Genomic DNA, 21,866 nt, shown 5'->3' on the forward strand with positions numbered 1-21,866 from the left:
TAGAGAATACCAGAAGGAATTCTATATATAACAATTTTTTATAATTAGTTGTTGTGGTTTAAGCCCAGCCATAAATCAGAACCATGCAGTCTCTCTCTCATTCCCCTCCTTCCCCCCCACTCCCAGAGTGATGGGGAGGAGAATCAAAAGAATGTAATTCCCACAGGTTGAGATAAGAACAATCCAGTAACTAAGGTATAGCACAAACCACTACTGCTACCACCAATAATAATAATGATAAGAGAAATAACAAGGGAAGAGAATATAACCGCTCACCACCCACCAACCAATACCCCGCCCGACAGAGCAGTGATCTAACCCTTCCGGGTAACTGCCCCCAGTTTATATAGTGGGTGTGAAGTGCTGTGGTATGGAATACCTCTTTGGTCAGTTTGGGTCATGTGCCCTGTCTCTGCTTCCTCCCGGCTTCCCCTCCTCCCTGGCAGAGCATGAGACTCAGAAAGTCCTTGGTCAGAGTAAACATGACTTAGCTAGAAACTAAAAACATCAGTGTTATCAGTGGTGTTTCCAGGATGAAATTCAAAACCACAGCACTGCACCAGCTACTAAGAAGGAGAAAATTGACTGCCACTGCTGAACCCAGGACATTAGTACATTAAAAATATTATCAGGAAAAAGTATTTAGCTATATAGGAACTAAATTATATTTTCCTTTTTTAGTTGCTCCAACAATTGAATTTGGCCCTGAGCACTTTGAAGGCCTTACTGTTAAAGCTGGAGAGAGCATTAGACTTAAAGCTCTAATCAAAGGACGTCCAGTACCTAAAGTGACATGGTTTAAAGATGGTAAGGAGATTGAAAAAATAATGAATATAGAAATAACTACAGCTATTGGATATAGCACAGTCTTCATCAGAGATGCTATCCGGGAACATCGTGGAGTGTACACAGTAGAAGCCAAAAATGCATCAGGCACTAAACGAGAAGATATTACCATCAGAGTACAAGGTACTGCACCAAACACTTTCAGCATGCTCTTTTAAAATAGTATCTTATTCTAAGTGGTAACAAACTGTAATTCTGAACATTTAAAATTGCAGACACACCAGGAAAAGTTGGTGGACCAATACGATTCACAAACATTACTGGAGAGAAAGTCACGTTATGGTGGGAGCCTCCAGCTAATGATGGTTGCGCTTCTGTCTCCCACTATATAATTGAAAAACGTGAAACCAGCAGGATTGCTTGGGCATTAGTTGAAGATAAATGTGAAGCTTGCAGCTACACAGCACTTAAATTAATTAAAGGAAATGAGTACCAGTTCCGTGTCTCTGCAGTGAACAAATTTGGAGTTGGCAGACCATTGGAGTCTGATCCAGTTACTGCACAAATACCTTATAGTAAGTCTCCACCTCATCTTCTAGAAATAACTGTGGAGTTGCCATTTTTTCTTTCTAATGACATTTTTCTCTCTTTAGCTATCCCTGATGCACCAGGAACTCCAGAGCCTACCAACGTAACAGGAGATAGTATCACACTCACTTGGGCAAGACCAGCGTCAGATGGTGGAAGCGAGATAAATGAGTATATTCTAGAAAGGAGAGAAAAGAAGAGCATGCGCTGGGTTAAAGTATCCAGTAAGAGGCCTATTACTGAGAACAGATACAGAGTAACTGGCCTAATTGAAGGCAATGAGTATGAGTTCCATGTCATGGCTGAAAACGCTGCAGGAGTTGGACCTCCAAGTGATGTTTCAAAACTGATTAAATGTAGAGAACCAGTCAGCCCACCAAGTGCTCCTAATGTTGTCAAGGTGACAGATACATCAAAGACTAGTGTAAGCTTGGAGTGGACCAAGCCAGTTTTTGATGGAGGCATGGAAATAATTGGATACATCATTGAGATGTGCAAAGCTGATCTCGAATCATGGCAGAAGGTCAATGCAGAGACTGTTCTTGCTACTAAATATACCGTTGTTGATTTGGAGGCAGGAGAACACTATAAATTCAGAGTTAGTGCTGTCAATGGTGCTGGCAAAGGAGAAAGTTGTGAAATTCCTGCTTCAGTCCAAACTGTAGACAGGCTTTCTGCACCTGAAATTGATATTGATGCAAACTTCAAGCAGACTCATATTGTAAGAGCAGGTGCAAGCATTCGTCTATTTATTGCCTTCTCTGGAAGACCTGTTCCTACTGCTGTGTGGTCCAAAGCAGACGCTAATCTCAGCTTGCGTGCTGACATTCAAACAACTGATTCATTCAGTACATTGACTGTGGAGGAATGCAATAGAAATGATTCTGGCAAGTATGTCTTTACTGTGGAAAACAACAGTGGAAGTAAGTCTATTACATTTACTGTCAAGGTTTTGGACACACCTGGTCCACCAGGTCCTATTACGTTTAAAGATGTGACTCGAGGATCTATAACTTTAATGTGGGATGCTCCTGTTCTGGATGGAGGTTCACGTATCCATCACTACATTGTGGAAAAACGAGAAGCAAGCCGTCGTAGCTGGCAAGTGGTGAGTTCAAAATGCACTCGACAAATCTTTAAGGTCACCGATCTGTCAGAAGGTGTGCCATATTACTACCGAGTGTCAGCAGAAAATGAATATGGTGTAGGTGAACCCTGTGAATTAACAGAACCAGTTGTAGCCACAGAAGAACCTGCTCCACCTAAGAGACTAGATATTGTTGATACAACCAAATCTTCTGTAGTTTTAGCTTGGCTTAAACCTGATCATGATGGTGGTAGCCGTGTTACTGGATACCTTCTTGAAATGAAACAAAAAGGATCTGACTCCTGGATTGCAGCTGGACAAACTAAACAACTTACTTTCACTGTTGAAGGCCTTGTGGAGAACACTGAATATGAGTTCCGGGTCAAGGCAAGAAATGATGCTGGCTACAGTGCACCGAGAGAAGCTTTCTCTTCTGTTATTATTAAGGAGCCACAGATTGAACCAACAGCAGATCTCAGTGAAATAAGCAGACAGCTCATAACGTGCAAGGCTGGAAGCACCTTTACTATTGACATACCCATCAGTGGGCGCCCAGCTCCAAAAGTGACATGGAAACTTGAGGAGATGCGGCTGAAGGAAACTGAGAGAGTGACTATCAAGACAACAAAAGACAGAACCACATTGACTGTAAAGGACAGTATGAGAGGTGACTCTGGTAAATACTACCTCACACTTGAAAACACTGCTGGTGTGAAAACATTTGCTGTCACAGTGGTAGTCATAGGAAGGCCAGGTCCCATCACTGGCCCAATTGAAATATCATCTGTCTCTGCTGAATCCTGTGTGTTGACCTGGAAAGAACCTGAAGATGATGGTGGCAGTGAGATTACAAACTACATTGTAGAAAAACGTGAATCTGGCACAACAGCATGGCAGCTGGTAAATTCCAGTGTGAAGCGTACACAAGTCAAAGTCGCTCATCTCACAAAATACCAGGAGTACAGTTTTCGAGTAAGCTCAGAAAACAGATTTGGTGTTAGTAAACCCCTTGAATCAAAAACGATAGTTGCTGAGCATCCATTCGGTAAGTGAAACATTTTAAATCTGTCCTTTTTCCTCTGACTGAAGTATTTGTAACAACTAACATTTTCCTCCCCTCTCCATCTTTTTTTTTTTTTAGTCCCACCAAGCCCACCTTCTAGGCCAGAAGTCTATTCTGTGTCTGCAACTGCCATGGCCATTCGCTGGGAGGAGCCCTATCATGACGGTGGCAGCAAAGTCATTGGATATTGGGTTGAAAAGAAGGAACGCAACACTATCCTTTGGGTGAAGGAGAACAAAGTGCCATGCTGTGAATGCAACTACAAAGTCATGGGATTGGTGGAAGGCCTAGAATATCAATTCAGAACATATGCTTTGAATGCTGCAGGTGTTAGCAAAGCTAGTGAAGCTTCCAGACCTGTAGTGGCTCAAAATCCAGTTGGTAAGTATTACTTTTAGGGTTAGGTTGTTATTTAAGCTAAAATAGAATTGCATTTCACATTTTTCTGTTTTGTTCCTCCAGATCCACCAGGGAGACCAGAAGTAACAGACGTCACCAGATCTACAGTGTCACTGAGCTGGTCAGCACCCCTTTATGATGGTGGAAGTAAAATTATCGGATATATTATAGAGCGCAAACCATATAATGAATCTGGTGATGGACGCTGGCTGAAATGCAATTATACCATTGTCTCAGAAAACTCTTTTACTGTGACAGCTCTTAGTGAAGATGAAGCATACGAATTCCGTGTACTAGCAAAGAATGCTGCTGGTGTGATTAGCAAAGGATCCGAATCGACTGGTGCTGTCATTTGCAGAGATGAATACTGTAAGATATATTCACCTGGGACAATTAAAACCATAATGTTCTGTATTTAGTACTGTCATGTAATTTGTTTTAATCTTCTTTTCCTTATGACAGCACCACCAAAGGCTGAACTTGATGCCAGACTGCAGGGAGAAGTTGTGACCATCAGGGCTGGATCAGATCTTGTTCTCGATGCAGCCATTGGTGGGAAACCAGAACCAAAAGTCTTCTGGTCCAAAGGTGACAGGGAATTGGATCTATGTGAAAAGATATCTCTGCAATATACAAGCAAACGAGCCATTGCAATTATCAAGTTCTGTGACAGAAGTGACAGTGGAAAATATACTCTAACAGTTAAAAATGCCAGTGGGATGAAACAAATTTCTGTCATTGTCAAAGTGCTTGGTATGTATCCCATGATTAATATTCATACTTAGTATACTAAAACCCCACATTCTTTTAAATATGAGTGAGATGCTTTTCCTTAGCTGATAATGACAATACTTATTTTCATCTCTACCCAGATTCACCAGGTCCATGTGCAGGCAAAATCACAGTTAGCAGAGTAACGGAAGAGAAATGTACTCTGGCATGGAACATTCCTGAGGAAGACGGAGGAGCACAAATCACTCACTATATTGTAGAAAGGCGTGAAACCAGCAGACTTCATTGGGTTATTGTTGAGGCTGAATGCCAGACTTTATCATATGTGGTAACAAAACTTATTAAAAATAACGAATACATCTTCCGTGTGAGAGCTGTCAATAAATATGGACCTGGTGTTCCACTTGAAACAGAACCTGTGATTGCCAGGAATGCTTTCAGTGAGTATTAGTACCTTCCAGTCTGTGTGAGAATTTGTGGAATATTTCTCATAGCTAAAAAATTTGTTAAATAATTATTTTTTTCCACCTTTTTTTTAAAAAAAACAAACCAGCTATCCCATCACAGCCTGGTGCTCCTGAAGAAGTGAGTGTTGGCAAGGAACATATCATTATTCAGTGGACAAAACCAGAATCTGATGGTGGCAATGAGATTAAGAACTATCTTGTTGACAAACGTGAAAGGAAAAGTCTGCGCTGGACACGGGTGAACAGAGATTACACAATTTATGATACGAGACTGAAAGTCACGGGTCTCATGGAAGGCAGCCAGTACCAGTTCCGTGTCACTGCAGTGAATGCTGCTGGGAACAGTGAACCTAGTGAAGCTTCGCAATACATGTTATGTAAAGAACCATCATGTAAGTTATCACATTTAAAACACATTTAATATTTCCTTATAATAATGGAACATAAAACCACATTGGCACTGACTGAGATACCCAAAACCACATATGATCTCACTGAACTAGTTAGAATAAATAAACTTAAAAGCAGTTATAGCTAATTTTAAATGCATTTAGCATTTAGCTGTTTAGAAATTGATTTTCAATGTAACATGTTACCTGCACCAATGTAAAATGCATTTTCTTCTTTTTCACAGATACTCCTGCACAACCTTCAGCTCCAAGAGTTGTGGATACTACTAAGCACAGCATAAGTTTAGCATGGTCAAAGCCCACATATGACGGTGGTGCTGACATCTTAGGCTACGTTCTTGAAATGAAAGAAGAAGGTACTGAACAGTGGTATCGACCACATACAACTGCCACTCTGAGGAATGCTGAGTTCACTGTGACTGGTCTTAAAACAAGCCAAAAATACCAATTTAGAGTTGCTGCTACAAATGTGAATGGTATGAGTGAATTTAGTGAATCATCAGCAGAAATAGAACCTGTGGAAAGAATAGGTAATTTGAAAACCTAATGTATATTTTAAGGAATAGTTGTATTTTCCTTTAGAACTTCTAAAAGATTAATTAATTCAATATTTCTTACACCCTTCATCAGAAATACCTGAACTTGAACTTGCTGAGGACCTGAAGAAGACAGTTACAGTCAGAGCTGGTGGTTCCCTGCGCCTAATGGTCTCTGTATCTGGCAGACCTGCTCCTGTAATCACATGGAGCAAGCAGGGTGTTGACCTTGTAAGTCGAGCTATTATTGATACTACAGACAGCTACACTCTTCTTGTTGTGGATAAAGTTAATCGGTATGATGCTGGAAAGTACGTCATTGAGGCTGAAAATCAATCAGGAAAAAAATCTGCAACTATTTCTGTAAGAGTGTATGGTAAGTACTGTTACAATTGTGTATGGGCATTTCATCACTCATAGTGCACATTGCTCAAGAATCATTCACTTCCAAAAGAAGTTTAGTTTAAATAACATGAAAACATTTGAGAAGTCAGAGAAACAATCTAATCCAAAGGGAAATGCATAGTTTCTAAAGCTGTGCTAGTTTATAAATCAAATGCCAGAGCTGGGTTTTTTTATGCAGAAGCAGTGAGTGACTGTAAAAGGAAAGGATCCAAAAGGAAGAAAAAAATCTTTGTGGGGTTTTGTGTTTTTTTTTTTAGATACACCTGGTCCACCAGCCGCAGTGAGAATCAAGGAAGTATCAAAAGATTCTGTGACACTTACTTGGGATATTCCAACCATTGACGGTGGAGCCCCAGTCAACAATTACATAATTGAGAAACGTGAAGCTTCCATGAGAGCTTACAAGACTGTCACTACCAAATGCAGCAAGACATTTTATAGAGTTACTGGACTTCTAGAAGGAGCTTTGTATTATTTCAGAGTACTACCAGAAAATATTTATGGCATTGGTGAACCCTGTGAAACATCTGATGCAGTACTAGTATCTGATGTTCCTATGGTACCACAAAAACTTGAAGTAATTGACACCACTAAATCAACTGTTACTCTTGCATGGGAGAAACCACCCCATGATGGTGGCAGCAGGTTGACTGGCTATGTTATTGAGGCCAGCAAAGCTGGAACAGAAAGATGGTTGAAGGTAGTGACACTGAAGCCTACTGTCTATGAGCATACAATTATCTCTCTCAATGAAGGCGAACAGTATTTGTTCAGGGTCAGAGCACAGAATCAGAAGGGAGTGTCAGAACCACGAGAGATTGTCACAGCAGTGACAGTACAAGACCAAAAAGGTAGGTACCTACTGTTCAAAAAAAACAACCCCAAAACCAAAAAAACCCAGGGTGAAGCTTATCTGAAATAAATGTGATATTTATAAAATGGATGTTTTATTATTTTCTTTTCTAAGTTCTACCAACAATTGACTTCTCTGGAATACCTCAGAAGACAATTCATGTACCTGCTGGCAAGCCCATTGAATTAGCTATTCCAATCGAAGGACGACCACCTCCAGCTGCATCTTGGTTCTTTGCTGGTTCTAAATTAAAAGAATCAGAACGCATCAAAGTGGAGACTGTTGCGAAAATGACTAAATTAACTGTGCGTGAGACCACCATACACGACACTGGAGAGTATACACTTGAACTAAAGAACACAACTGGAACAGTTACAGATACGATAAAGGTTATAATCCTCGGTAAGGGTTTATGAAAATAAATGTCCATGCTCTTACTCCATCTGAACTTTGTTACATCAGCAATATGATTCCTTTTCTCCACTTTTCTAGACAAACCTGGACCACCTGTTGGACCTATCCGAATTGATGAAGTTGATGCAAATTATGTAACCATTTCCTGGGAGCCACCTGAACTGGATGGTGGAGCTACCCTGAGTGGCTATGTGGTAGAGCAGCGTGATGCTCACCGTCCTGGATGGCTGCCAGTTTCAGAGTCAGTAACCAGGACAACATTTAAGTTCACCAGACTTGTTGAAGGTGCAGAATATGTGTTCCGTGTGGCTGCTACAAACCGCTTTGGAATTGGATCTTACCTGCAGTCTGAAATTATAGAATGCAAGAGCAGAATCCGTAAGTCTGACTCTTTGCTTATTTTCTATCTTCAAAAACAAAAATATATATTTTAATGGGCTTATATATCAATGCATAGATATTTTTTTTCTAGATGTTACTGTTTCCTTTACTAGATAAAATGGTACATTATGATGCACAGTATTCTTCTTATATCTACTGAAAAAAAGACATCTGTAAATCTATATAGATTTTATAGATGCACTGCACAGAACCTGGATGATAAACTTGAATTTTCTGCTCAGGTCTACCATTAGCCTTGAAAAATTTCTTTACCCTGTTACAAAAAACAATACTTCACTGACCTATTTTGTAAAGTACTTTGAAATCTGCTGATAAAATGATTTTGATAGGACATCAATATTACATTGTCATTCACAGTATGTTGCATATTGTTAATGTGTAGAATCATTTGATGCTTTCTTCAGTAATTCTGGGTTATGTTTTTACAGGCATTCCTGGTCCTCCTGGCACTCCAGAAGTGTTTGATATCTCTAGAGATGGCATGACATTAACTTGGTATCCTCCAGAAGATGATGGTGACTCACAGATTACTGGCTATATTGTGGAACGCAAAGAAGTTAGAGCAGATAGATGGATCCGTGTAAATAAAGTTCCAGTCACTATGACTCGTTACCGTTCCACTGGCTTGGTTGAAGGATTAGAATATGAACACCGAGTCACTGCAATCAATGCCAGAGGCACTGGGAAACCCAGCCGTCCTTCCAAGTCTGCTGTTGCCAGAGATCCAATTGGTAAGTGATTTTCTACATAGATTAAGCACATTCTGGCAGAAGGGAATTATACTAGTAAAAGTTACTCTTTTTTTTTTTCTTCCCCTAATTTGGAAATTTATCTGGGTGTATTAACAAATCTGATTCTGACTGGAGAAGACCAATAAAATATTAGTGAAAAACTTTCATTCTAAGTTTTCCTGCATAAATCCAATAGATGTAATACAGATCATATGTTGCAAGTTAGCATTTGTTGCATCTTTTAAACATTCATTAACAAGATCCCACTCTCCCATATGATTTTCTCTTCCAGCTCCTCCAGGTAAACCACAGAATCCAAGAGTAACTGATACTACAAGAACATCTGTCTCCCTGGCTTGGAGTCCACCAGAAGATGAAGGTGGTTCTAAAGTTACTGGCTACTTAATTGAGATGCAGAAGGTCGATCAAGTTGAATGGACCAAATGCAATACCACACCAACCAAAATTCGTGAATACACCTTAACACATCTACCCCAGGGTGCAGAGTACAGATTCCGTGTACTAGCCTGTAATGCTGGTGGACCAGGAGAACCTGCTGATGTGCCAGGAACTGTCAAAATAACAGAAATGCTTGGTAAGATACTTCAAATCTTAACTCTCATTGAAATTTGTCCTAAAAAAATCTTCGCCTAAGCAGGCATGATTTCATCTGGAAAACAGACATAGCATGAGATGTTATTTTTGTTTGGGTTTTTTTTTATAGAATATCCTGACTATGAACTTGATGAAAAATACCAGGAAGGTCTCATGGTGAGGCAAGGTGGAGTTATCAGGCTTACAATACCCATTAAAGGTAAACCCATCCCAATATGCAAATGGACCAAAGAAGGACATGACATCAGCAAGAGGGCCATGATTGCGACTTCTGACACTCACACAGAACTTGTGATCAAAGATGCAGAAAGAGAAGATTCAGGCACCTATGATTTGGCACTTGAAAACAAGTGTGGCAAAAAAGCTGTGTATATTAAAGTCAGAGTGATTGGCATTCCAAATCCACCAGAAGGGCCACTTGAGTATGATGATATACAAGCTCGTTCCGTCAGAGTTAGCTGGAGACCTCCCACAGATGATGGTGGTGCTGATATCCTAGGCTACATTGTTGAGAGACGAGAAGTACCGAAGACTGCCTGGTACACTGTTGACTCTAGGGTGAAAGGGACATCACTAGTGGTGAAAGGGCTAAAAGAAAATGTGGAATATCACTTCCGTGTTTCTGCTGAAAACCATTTTGGTATTAGCAAATCTCTCAAATCCGAAGAACCAGCAGTGCCAAAGACACCTCTAAGTAAGTCCCCTTTTATATACTTTTAAAAATGATTTTTAATTACTACATTGTGGTTCTAAAAGTGAAATAGTAAATGCAAATGTTTTTTATTCTATGGCACTATTATTTCTATTATTTTTGTTACAATTACAAACAGATCCTCCAGAGCCTCCGAACAACCCACCTGAAGTGCTTGATGTTACAAAGAGTTCTGTCAACTTGTCCTGGGCCAGACCTAAAGATGATGGTGGTTCCCGTGTAACTGGCTACTACATTGAACGTAGAGAGACATCTACAGAAAAATGGGTCCGTCATAATAAGACACAGATTACCACCACAATGTACACAGTCACAGGACTTGTTCCAGATGCTGAGTATCAATTCCGTATCATTGCTCAAAATGACATTGGTGAAAGTGAAGCAAGTCCTCCTTCTGAACCAGTTGTATGCAAGGATCCATTTGGTAAGAAAATGTTTGCAATAACTGATCTTCTGAAGAGCAGCTTAGTGACCTTTAAAGAGGAATTTATTTTCTGTATCTATTTTACTTTTTAGACAAACCAAGCCAACCTGGAGAAATTGAGATCACTTCTATATTTAAGGACAGCATTACGTTAGAATGGGAACGACCTGAAAGTGATGGTGGCAAAGAGATCCTTGGCTATTGGGTTGAATATCGCCAGTCTGGAGAAAGCACCTGGAAAAAATGCAATAAAGAACGCATCAAGGACAGGCAGTTTACAGTAGGAGGTTTACTCGAGGCTACAGAATATGAGTTCCGTGTTTTTGCGGAAAATCAGACTGGTCTCAGCAGACCTCGAAGGACTGCTATGGCAGTGAAAACTAAATTAACATGTAAGCAAAACCATATTGTCTTATTTTCTGTGATATTGTGGTGATTTGCTGTGTCATAAACCACAGTGCTGCTGCACTTAACACACTCCCTATTTGATTTACATGCTGTTTGCCAACAAATCAGTCTTTTTAGTATAAGACACACAAGTATAAATGAAAAGTAATTCCCAGTAATAGAGTAATAGAGGAAAAATTCATAGTAATCTTAATTATTTTAAAATTTTCATTGTTGTAGCTGGAGAAGCACCCGCCATCAAAAAAGAAATGCAGGATGTTACAACTAAACTGGGTGAAGCAGCTCAGCTGACATGCCAGATTGTTGGGAGACCTTTGCCTGATATTAAATGGTATCGCTTTGGCAAAGAACTGGTGCAAAGCCGAAAATACAAAATGTCATCTGATGGTCGCAATCATACTCTGACAGTAATGACAGATGAACAGGAGGATGAAGGTCTCTACACCTGTATGGCTACTAATGATGTTGGGGAAATTGAAACTAGTGGCAAGCTACTATTGCAGGCTCCTCCTCAGTTCCACCCTGGTTTCCCATTGAAAGAGAAGTACTATGCAGGTGCAGGTGGCACCCTCCGCCTTCACGTTGTGTATATTGGCCGACCAGTACCAGCAATAACTTGGTTCCACGGCAACAAACCTTTGAGAGGATCAGAAACAGTTACTATTGAGAACACAGAGCATTATACTCATCTTGCTATTAAGAATGTCCAGCACAAGGCTCATGCTGGGAAATACAAAGTGCAACTCAGTAACACATTTGGAACGGTTGACACAGTACTTAATGTGGAAATACAAGGTAATTAATTTTATTTTCAGTATTTTTGTGGAATATTTTCTCAAATATTTACTGGCAAAATAACTGAAAATTACATGCTTTTTCTTTTACAGATAAGCCAGATAAACCAGTAGGGCCAATTGTTATAGAGTCTATACTGAAGAATTCTGTGGTGATAAGCTGGCAACCACCAGAGGATGATGGAGGTGCTATGATAACCAGTTATATCATAGAGAAACGTGAAGCCAAAGAAGGAGCAGAATGGCAACTTGTATCTTCAAGCATTTCAGGCACAACCTGTAGAATTGTTAACCTAACTGAAAATGCAGGCTATTATTTCCGTGTTTCTGCTCAGAACACATATGGCATTAGTGAAGCACTGGAGGTTTCATCAGTTGTTGTTATGAAGCCTCCATTTGGTAAGCAGATGACAAAATATCAGTTTCTGTGTGCCCCTGTAATTACAAAGGTAAGCTCACTTTCGTTTCTGCACTTTTTTATTCTTTACAGAAAAACCAGGACCACCAGGTCAGCCAGCAGTAAATGCTGTCACAAAGGATTCTTGTGTTGTCTCATGGAAGCCACCTGCAAGTGATGGCGGTGCAAAGATTAGAACGTATTATCTCGAGAAGCGTGAGAAAAAACAGAACAAGTGGATTTCTGTTACAACAGATGAAATTCGTGAAACAGTCTATTCTGTGAAAGATCTCATTGAAGGTCTTGAATACGAGTTCCGTGTCAAATGTGAAAATCTTGGTGGTGAAAGTGAGTGGAGTGAGATATCACAACCAGTCACCCCAAAATCTGATGTGCCAATTAAAGCTCCACATTTCAAGGAAGAACTAAGGAATTTGAATGTGAAATTCCAAGCTAATGCCACATTTGTCTGCAAAGTCACTGGTCATCCTAAACCAATTGTCAAGTGGTACAGACAGGGCAAAGAAATCATGCCAGATGGTGAAAAGATCAAGATACAGGAATTCAAGGGTGGATATCACCAGCTGGTCATCACAAATGTAACAGATGATGATGCCACAGTATATCAAGTTAGAGCTACCAACCAAGGAGGATCTGTGTCTGGGACTGCATCTTTGGATGTTGAAGGTGAATGAAGGGTCTCTATTCCTAAAACAAAGCCTTCTTAAGCTTTGAATATTTAGACTGCTGGTGCTCTTCTCGTGTGCTTTTGGTCATGTGTTGTTTTCTCTTTCTCTTTCTATTTCAGTTCCTGCAAAGATTCACTTGCCCAAAAATCTGGAAGGCATGGGAGCTGTTCATGCCCTCCGAGGGGAAGTAGTGAGCATCAAGATTCCATTCAGTGGCAAGCCAACCCCTGTGATCACATGGCAGAAGGGACAAGACCTCATTGATACTAATGGACACTACCAAGTCATTGTTACGCGATCATTCACATCTCTTGTTTTCCCAAATGGTGTTGACAGAAAAGATGCAGGGTTTTACATTGTTTGTGCCAAAAACAGATTTGGAATTGACCAAAAAACAGTTGAATTAGATGTAGCTGATGTGCCTGATCCACCAAGAGGTTTGAAGGTAACTGACATTTCAAGAGACTCAGTTAATTTAACCTGGAATGAACCAGCTACTGATGGTGGAAGCAGAATCATAAACTACATTATTGAGAAACGTGCTACAACAGCAGAGCAATGGATTCGTGTTGCACAGGCTCGTGATACACGATACACAGTGGTGAACCTGTTCGGCAAAACCACCTACCAGTTCCGTGTAATTGCAGAAAACAAGTTTGGCCAAAGCCAGCCTTCTGAACCTACTGATCCAATTATAACAAAAGAAGATAAGACCAGGGTAATGAACTATGATGAAGAAGTTGATGAGACCAGAGAAGTCACCACAGATAAAGCAGCTCACTATTCTACAAAGGAACTCTATAACAGATACATGATTGCAGAAGAGCTTGGACGCGGGCAGTTTGGCATTGTACACCGCTGTGTTGAAGCAGTTTCAAAGAAGACTTACCTAGCTAAGTTTGTCAAAGTAAAGGGTGCTGACCAAGTTTTGGTAAAGAAAGAAATTTCCATTCTTAGCATTGCTAGGCACCAAAATATCCTGTATCTTCATGAATCATTTGAGAGCCTAGAAGAATTGGTCATGATCTTTGAATTCATTTCTGGAGTTGACATCTTTGAAAGAATCAGCACAGCTTCATTTGAACTTAATGAAAGAGAAATAGTAAGTTATGTACGCCAGGTCTGTGATGCACTAGAATTTTTGCATCGCCATAGCATTGGACATTTTGATATTAAGCCAGACAACATTATTTATGTCACAAGAAGAAGCTCTGCAGTTAAAATTGTTGAATTTGGTCAAGCCAGACAGCTGAAGCCTGGAGACAGCTTTAGGCTCCAGTTCACCTCTCCTGAATATTATGCACCTGAAGTACATCATCATGATTTAGTCAGTACAGCTACTGACATGTGGTCAGTTGGTGCTCTAACATACATACTTCTCAGTGGCATCAATCCTTTCATTGCCGAAACAAACCAACAAGTTATTGAAAATATTCTGAATGCTGAATACAACTTTGATGATGAAGCATTCAAAGACATAAGCATTGAGGCCATGGACTTCATTGATCGCCTACTAGTAAAGGAAAGAAAAGCTCGGATGACAGCTGCTGAAGCGCTTAATCATGTATGGCTAAAACAGCAAACAGAAAAGACCAGCACTAAAGTCATCAAGACCTTGAGGCACAGGCGTTACTACAAAACTCTAGTAAAGAAGGAGTGGAATACAGTTGTTTCAGTAGCCCGTATTTCCTGTGGAGGTGCGATTAGATCTCAGAAAGGCATAACAGTGGCTAAAGTTAAAGTTGCACCAATAGACATTGGTCCCATCACAGGGCAGATAAAGCATGCTGTTGTGGAAGAAGGAGGGCATGCCAAATATGTATGTAGGATTGAAAACTATGATCAGTCCACACAAGTCACATGGTACTTTGGTATGAGGCAATTAGAAAGCAATGAGAAATATGAAATCAAATATGAAGAAGGTGTGGCAACTATGTATGTCAAAGATGTTTCTAAATCTGACGATGGTACCTACAGATGCAAGGTAGTAAATGACTATGGAGAAGACAGCTCTTACGCAGAACTTTTTGTTAAAGGTGTGAGAGAAATATCTGAGCACTACAGATGCAGAACTGTTAGGAAAGTGAAACGACGGGTTGATACTATGAGACTATTAGAACGTCCACCAGAATTCACCTTGCCTTTGTACAACCGCACTGCATACATTGGAGAAAATGTCAGATTTGGAGTAACTATAACAGTTCACCCAGAACCTCGCATAACCTGGTTCAAATCAGGCCAGAAAATCAAACCTGGTGATGATGATAGGAAGTATACTTTTGAATCAGATAAAGGTCTGTATCAACTCGTGATCAATAATGTCACTGAAGAGGATGATGCTGAATACAGTATTGTGGCACGCAATAAGTATGGTGAAGACAGCTGCAAAGCTAAGCTGACTGTGATTCCACATCCACCTCCAGCAGATGCCACACTAAGACCAATGTTTAAAAGACTGCTGGCAAACGCTGAATGTCAAGAAGGCCAAAATGTCAGTTTTGAGATCAGGGTATCTGGTGTACCAAAACCAACACTGAAATGGGAGAAAGATGGTCAGCCTCTATCCTTTGGTCCTAACTTTGATATAATTCATGAAGGTTTAGATTATTATGCTTTGCATATCAGAGATACTTTACCTGAAGACAGTGGTTATTACAGAGTTACTGCCACAAACAGTGCTGGATCTACAAGCTGCCAGGCTTATCTAAAAGTTGAACGCTTGAAATATGTCAAGCGTGAGTACAAGTCTGAAGAAGAGCGGGAAAAGCATGTACAAAGGCAAATTGACAAGACCTTACGAATGGCAGAGATCCTTTCTGGTGCTGAAGCTGTTCCACTGACACAAACTGCACAAGAAGCTCTCAGAGAAGCTGCTATCTTATATAAACCAGCTGTTAGCACTAAGACTGTCAAAGGTGAATATGAAATTAAGAAAGAAGAAAAGAAGGAAGAAAGAAAACTTCGTATGCCCTATGAGGTCCCAGAGCCTCGCAAACATGTGCGCACTACTCTTGAGGAAGATCAGAACATTAAACACTTCGTGCCTCTGTCAGACATGAAGTGGTACAAGAGGCTGCGAGACCAGTACGAAATGCCAGGGAAAATTGAAAGAACTGTTCAGAAACGCCAGAAACGCATACGTCTTTCCAGGTGGGAGCAATTTTATGTGATGCCACTGCCACGTGTTTCTGATCAATATAAGCCTAAATGGCGCATACCAAAACTAACACAAGATGATTTGGAAATTGTGAGACCAGCACGTCGGCGTATCCCGTCTCCAGACTACGAGTATTACTATAGACCAAGAAGGCGATCACTTGGTGACTTGTCTGATGAAGAATTACTCCTGCCTATTGATGACTATTTAGCCATGAAAAGAACTGAAGAGGAAAGACTGCGCCTTGAAGAGGAGCTAGAGTTAGGCTTTTCTGCTTCCCCTCCAAGCAGAAGCCCTCCACGCTTTGAACTTTCTGCCCTTCGGTACTCTACGGAAGCAGCACAGGTCAGTTCAGAGGAAGAAAGAAAAAGACAGCTGAGGTATTCAACCTATCACATCCCAACTAAAGCTGAGACCAGTGCTAGCTATGCAGAGCTTCGTCAACGTCACGACAGGGCTGCCTACAGACCACCTAAACAAAAGCAAAGGATAATGGCTGAAAGAGAGGACGAAGAATTGCTCCGTCCTGTTGGCACTGCTCAACGACTCTCTGAATACAGGAGTGAGCTCGAATACATGGCAGAGGAGGAAAAAAGGAGACTCAGAAGAAGGAGGGAAAGAGAAATAACTGAGATTACATCAGAAGAAGAAGAAGAAATAGAAATGGTGCAACAGGCTCACAGGGAATTTTCACCTCCCTCTAGATTACTAAGGAGGAGAAGATCTCTTTCTCCAACTTACATTGAGTTGATGCGTCCTGTATCTGAATTAATACGGCCTCGCTCACGGCCTCCTGAAGAAAGTGAGAGGAGATCCCCGACACCAGAGAGAACTCGACCACGTTCACCTAGCCCAGTTTCTAGTGAAAGATCACTCTCTCGGTTTGAGAGGATGGCACGATTTGATATCTTTTCCAGATATGAGTCCATGAAATCTGCTTTGAAAACTCAGAAAACTATGGAAAGGAAATACGAAGTACTTACTCAACAGCCTTTCACTCTTGACCATGCTCCTCGCATTACCCTGAGAATGCGCTCACACCGGGTACCCTGTGGCCATAATACTAGATTCATTCTAAATGTCCAGTCAAAACCAACTGCCGAAGTGAAGTGGTACCATAATGGTATTGAGCTCCAGGAGAGCAGCAAGATACATTTTACTAATACCAGTGGTGTATTAACTCTGGAGATTCTTGACTGTCACATTGACGACAGTGGAACATACAGGGCTGTATGCACAAACTACAAAGGGGAATGCTCTGATTATGCAACACTAGATGTTACTGGAGGAGATTACATTACATACTCTTCCCAGCGGAGAGATGAGGAAGTACCAAGGTCAATTTTACCTGACTTGACAAAAACAGAGGCATATGCAGTCTCCTCATTTAAGAAAGCAACTGCTACAGAAGCCAGTTCAGCAGTAAGAGAGGTTAAATCAGAAATGTCAGCAACAAGAGAATCACTCTTATCATATGAACACTATGCTGCTTCTGAAGAAAAACTCACGGCAGCTGAAGAAAAGTCATTGGAGGAAAGGACTGTACACAAGGCATTTAAAAGCACTCTACCCGCAACAATCCTTACAAAGCCACGGTCAATCACAGTTTCTGAAGGGGAGACTGCAAGATTTTCCTGTGACGTCGATGGTGAACCAGCACCAATAATAACATGGTTCCGTGCAGGTCAACCCATTGTTTCTTCAAGGCGCTTCCAAGTAACACGAACACAGTACAAGTCTACTTTTGAAGTTACTTCTGTCCAGATGTCCGATGAGGGAAGTTATACTGTTGTGGTGGAAAACTCTGAAGGAAGGCAGGAAGCACATTTCACTTTGACCGTTCAAAGAACAAAAATTCCTGAAAAAGCTATTGCAGCACCTCCAACAGTCAAATCTCCTGAGCCTCGTGTAAAGTCTCCAGAACTAGTTAAGTCTCCAAAACGAGTAAAATCTCCTGAACCCATCAGCAGCCCCCCAAAAGCAAAGTCACCTCCTGCAGACAAAACAGTACCAGCAGAGAAAGTACAATTACCAACTGCCTCTCCACCAAAGATAAAACAGCACCTGAAAGCAGAAACCCTTGGAGATAAGGTGAAGTTATCCTGTGCAGTTGAAAGCAGTGTTTTAAGTGTCAGAGAAGTGGCTTGGTATAAGGATGGCAAAAAACTAAAAGAAGACCATCATTTCAAGTTTCATTACGCAGCAGATGGCACCTATGAGCTCAAAATCCATGATCTCATGGAATCTGATAAAGGAGAATATACCTGTGAAATTACTGGGGAAGGAGGTGTTTCAAAAACTAACTTCCAGTTTACTGGCCAAGTATTTAAAAATATCCACTCCCAAGTAAGAGGTATATCTGAAACTCACAAATCAGTTCAGAAAGAAGATGAGTTGCTTACAGTTTCTTCCCAGAAGAAATCAGCAGTGGCAACTGAAGAAAAAGCAGCCATTGAGGAAGTCATTAAGAAGTCAATTGTTACTGAGGACGTCAAACAATTGAAAGCAGAAATCAAAGCATCTTCAACTAAAATGACAGTGTCTGAAGGGCAGAAAGTGACATTGAAAGCCAACATTCCCGGTGCCTCTGAAGTAAAATGGGTGCTGAATGGAATGGAGCTGAGAAATTCAGATGATTACAGATATGGTGTTTCTGGAAGTGATCACACACTAACTATCAAAAAGGCTAGTAGTAAAGATGAAGGTATCCTCACCTGTGAGGGCAAGACCGATGAAGGCGTTATTAAATGCCAGTACGTTCTGACCTTCTCTAAGGAGCGATCCAACGAGCCAGCATTTATCATGCAGCCTAAGTCTCAAAATGTCAATGAAGGACAAGATGTATTGTTCACCTGTGAAGTTTCTGGGGATCCTTCTCCTGAAATTGAGTGGTTTAAGAATAATCAACCTGTAAGTATTTATTTAATATATCTACTAGAAAAATTAGAATTATTCATAAAACCGATCCTAATGAAACCATTATTTTGCCCTCCCACAGATTGCTGTTTCATCGCACATCAGAGTAACACGCTCTAAAAACATATATTCTCTTGAGATTCAAAATGCAGCAGTAAGTGACACTGGAAAATACACAGTCAAAGCAAAAAATTACCACGGGCAGTGTTCTGCTACAGCATCTTTGACTGTACTCCGTAAGTTCATTCCCTGGGTCTTGTGTTCAGACTAATCACAACTTTTTGCTATCATGTGTCTACAAAAATTACTTATGATAAACAACACAGGTAATGTTGATTTAGGTATCTTAATGATTTCCTATACATTTTGTATATTATCTACACAGAACAGCATTAGAAATCTTTATAACATCCACAGAGGAGCACATAGATGCTCTATTACATCAACAAACGCATGTTAACGGAAGGCTATGAGAGTTCATTCTAGGATGACTGTGTTAAGACCTTGGTGCTGGCAATTACTCTTTCCTCATTTACTGACAGAACCTGTTCCAATAAAACAAAACAATTCCACAGTTAAAAACTTTTATGGTAACGTAACTGAACTGGGTTTAGCGTTTTACTTGCTGCATCATATCCCAGTTCCTAGCACCAAGGAGTTGCTATGATTTGCTTGTATGACTGTGCTTGGGTTTGGAGGAAAGCTGCAGTGATTGAGCTTTTCTGTTGCCTTTTGTAGCTACAGAGCAGTGCAGTGAAATACAGACTTTCCTATATCATGCTTGTAAGAACTTCAAGATGTTCACAATTTCTACAAACACGGACTGAACACACACAAATTCTCAATGTCTAATTCTAGTAATGGTTCTAACAGGAAATGCTGTGTGATAAACTGTTTCTTCATAAGCATGTTTTTCCTTCAAGCTTATACATTCTAGTAACTGTCCCATTTTCTACTTACCTATTTCAGTTATAAATTACTCTTTACGATTTCGACATCTTGAATCAAATTATTGTAAACAATACTATACTCCACTGCAGTTTTCCATGGAAGCTGTCTCTTCATTTCTGTAAAATTAACCATATAGAACTGCATGACTTTGTTAACATGACGTTATTGGTTTTTCCTTCTGTCTTTGCAATGCTCCTTCCTCAGCTCTAATTGAAGAACCACCAAAAGAGGTAGTATTGAAGACAAGTGGCGACGCAAGCATGCACGAAAGTTTTTCTTCTCAGTCCTTTCAAATGGCTTCTTCTAAACAAGAGGCTTCATTCAGCAGTTTCAGCAGTAGCAGCATGACTGAAATGAAATTTGCCAGCATGTCTGCCAAAAGCATGTCCTCCATGAAAGAATCCTTTGTAGAGATGAGCTCCAGCAGTATTATGGGGAAATCTAGTATGGCTCAACTGGAGAGTTCAACTAGTAAAATGCTTAAATCGGGTCTGAGAGGTGAGCAATACAATTACTAGTAGATTTAGTGCTTCAGATATCCTGAAGTAGTCCTCAGAATAGACTTGCTGCATGGCCTTGCAGAAAGACTAACTTGGTATTTCTTCTCCTATTTTTTAAAGGAATACCACCCAAAATTGAAGCTCTTCCATCTGATATCAGCATTGATGAAGGAAAAGTTCTCACAGTATCTTGTGCCTTTTCGGGTGAACCAGCTCCTGAAATAACATGGTACTGCGGAGGGAGGAAAATTACTAGTCAGGACCAGCAAGGCAGATTCCACATTGAAACCAGTGAAGATCTAACCACCCTGATCATCATGGATGTCCAGAAGAACGACGGTGGACTTTATACCCTGAATTTAGCAAATGAATTTGGTACTGATTCTGCCACTGTGAATATTAATATTCGATCAATTTAGAGAGCTTGATCTGTATAATTTACACTTGTCTTTTTACAAGTGATTCATATATGGACTGAAATATCTGATCTGTAAATATAAAGAAAAAATAATATTTTTGTACCTACCTGAATGAGACAAAAGTCCAGAGCTATACATTATGACTTATAGTCATTACTGACCTAAGAATTTTAAACATTTTTCACTGACATGTACATACTGTATATAGCCGAAGTTAACGGTTATGACGTTTTGTACCATTTATTTTATGACATTTTGAAACGTAACTTTTGGAATTAACAGTTGGCAGGAGAAAGTTTCCTAGCAAACGACTACCCTGCTCAACATTTAACTAATTTTTGCGCCTCAACTCATTGTTGATGTCTAAGAATGCCTCAACAGGTAGAGAGGCTCCCTGTTGAAGATTACCTACACCTAAGAGATGATACTGTGCATAGTATTTCATGCATGCACAAATATTTATGTTGAATCAGAAATGTAAGGCATTGGTGATGTTTGCAATTACCCTCCTGTAAGCATTGCTTTAATGTTTTACGTTGGATCTGATTATGTCATAATTTCCATACCTGACTGACTATTTTTGGACAAAGTGCAAGCGGCCAGCACTTTGTTCACCCACCATCTGTGTACTGTTTCTGACACACTGACTGCCTGAATAGCTTTAAAAAAGTAACATCACCTGGCCATCCCCTTAATCAACAAAGCTATTGAGGTACTCAAGTGCAGCAGCAGTACCCACTCTCGGAGGTTCGTAGGATGCAGTGATTGAGTGTGTGGTAGTATTAGACATCCAGTAGTCACTCCCGGGCAACTAAGCAGTGAACCACAGTTTGAAAACAAACTGTTGTTACAACAACAAATATCCTGAGCACTTCAATTTGCTTTAGTTTTCCTAATGTAGTAATAAATCTTGTTAGGTGTTGAACCTCCTTGAGATAGAATTGTTCATTTGAAATAAAGCATGCTTTCTGCACCATATTTCCTGCAAGTCCTTGGTTTTTATTTACTATG

The 21,866-nt window shown here is 40.3% G+C and overlaps 1 protein-coding gene and 1 long non-coding RNA gene across 2 annotated transcripts in view; one reads left to right on the plus strand and one right to left on the minus strand.

Annotated features, from left to right (window-relative positions):
- TTN (titin) overlaps positions 1-21,833 on the plus strand; it is a 256,966-nt gene extending 235,133 nt beyond the window's left edge. Inside the window, exons 251-275 of the mRNA XM_061379384.1 lie at positions 682-969; positions 1,062-1,361; positions 1,440-3,506; positions 3,603-3,905; positions 3,987-4,292; positions 4,386-4,676; positions 4,796-5,095; positions 5,209-5,514; positions 5,757-6,062; positions 6,163-6,444; positions 6,731-7,324; positions 7,441-7,728; positions 7,819-8,118; positions 8,571-8,873; positions 9,166-9,468; positions 9,598-10,182; positions 10,319-10,624; positions 10,717-11,016; positions 11,252-11,827; positions 11,920-12,225; positions 12,317-12,910; positions 13,032-18,979; positions 19,068-19,221; positions 20,141-20,434; positions 20,557-21,833. Of these exons, the coding sequence (XP_061235368.1) occupies positions 682-969; positions 1,062-1,361; positions 1,440-3,506; positions 3,603-3,905; positions 3,987-4,292; positions 4,386-4,676; positions 4,796-5,095; positions 5,209-5,514; positions 5,757-6,062; positions 6,163-6,444; positions 6,731-7,324; positions 7,441-7,728; positions 7,819-8,118; positions 8,571-8,873; positions 9,166-9,468; positions 9,598-10,182; positions 10,319-10,624; positions 10,717-11,016; positions 11,252-11,827; positions 11,920-12,225; positions 12,317-12,910; positions 13,032-18,979; positions 19,068-19,221; positions 20,141-20,434; positions 20,557-20,855 (15,899 nt within the window). The 3' untranslated portion in view covers positions 20,856-21,833. The remainder of the gene's footprint in view (positions 1-681; positions 970-1,061; positions 1,362-1,439; positions 3,507-3,602; positions 3,906-3,986; positions 4,293-4,385; positions 4,677-4,795; positions 5,096-5,208; positions 5,515-5,756; positions 6,063-6,162; positions 6,445-6,730; positions 7,325-7,440; positions 7,729-7,818; positions 8,119-8,570; positions 8,874-9,165; positions 9,469-9,597; positions 10,183-10,318; positions 10,625-10,716; positions 11,017-11,251; positions 11,828-11,919; positions 12,226-12,316; positions 12,911-13,031; positions 18,980-19,067; positions 19,222-20,140; positions 20,435-20,556) is intronic.
- LOC133226174 (uncharacterized) lies at positions 10,737-20,127 on the minus strand. Its single transcript, XR_009729437.1, has 2 exons — positions 19,946-20,127; positions 10,737-10,858 (listed from the first exon to the last, which is right to left on the minus strand). It is a non-coding gene; the product is annotated as an uncharacterized LOC133226174 (long non-coding RNA).
- Positions 21,834-21,866: the final 33 nt, after the last annotated feature.

The sequence above is a fragment of the Neopsephotus bourkii genome, unplaced genomic scaffold (genome assembly GCF_033783945.1).
Source record: "Neopsephotus bourkii isolate Nb327-2 ecotype Australia unplaced genomic scaffold, CSIRO-AGI_Nbou_v1 NB_196, whole genome shotgun sequence".
NCBI lineage: Eukaryota > Metazoa > Chordata > Aves > Psittaciformes > Psittacidae > Neopsephotus > Neopsephotus bourkii.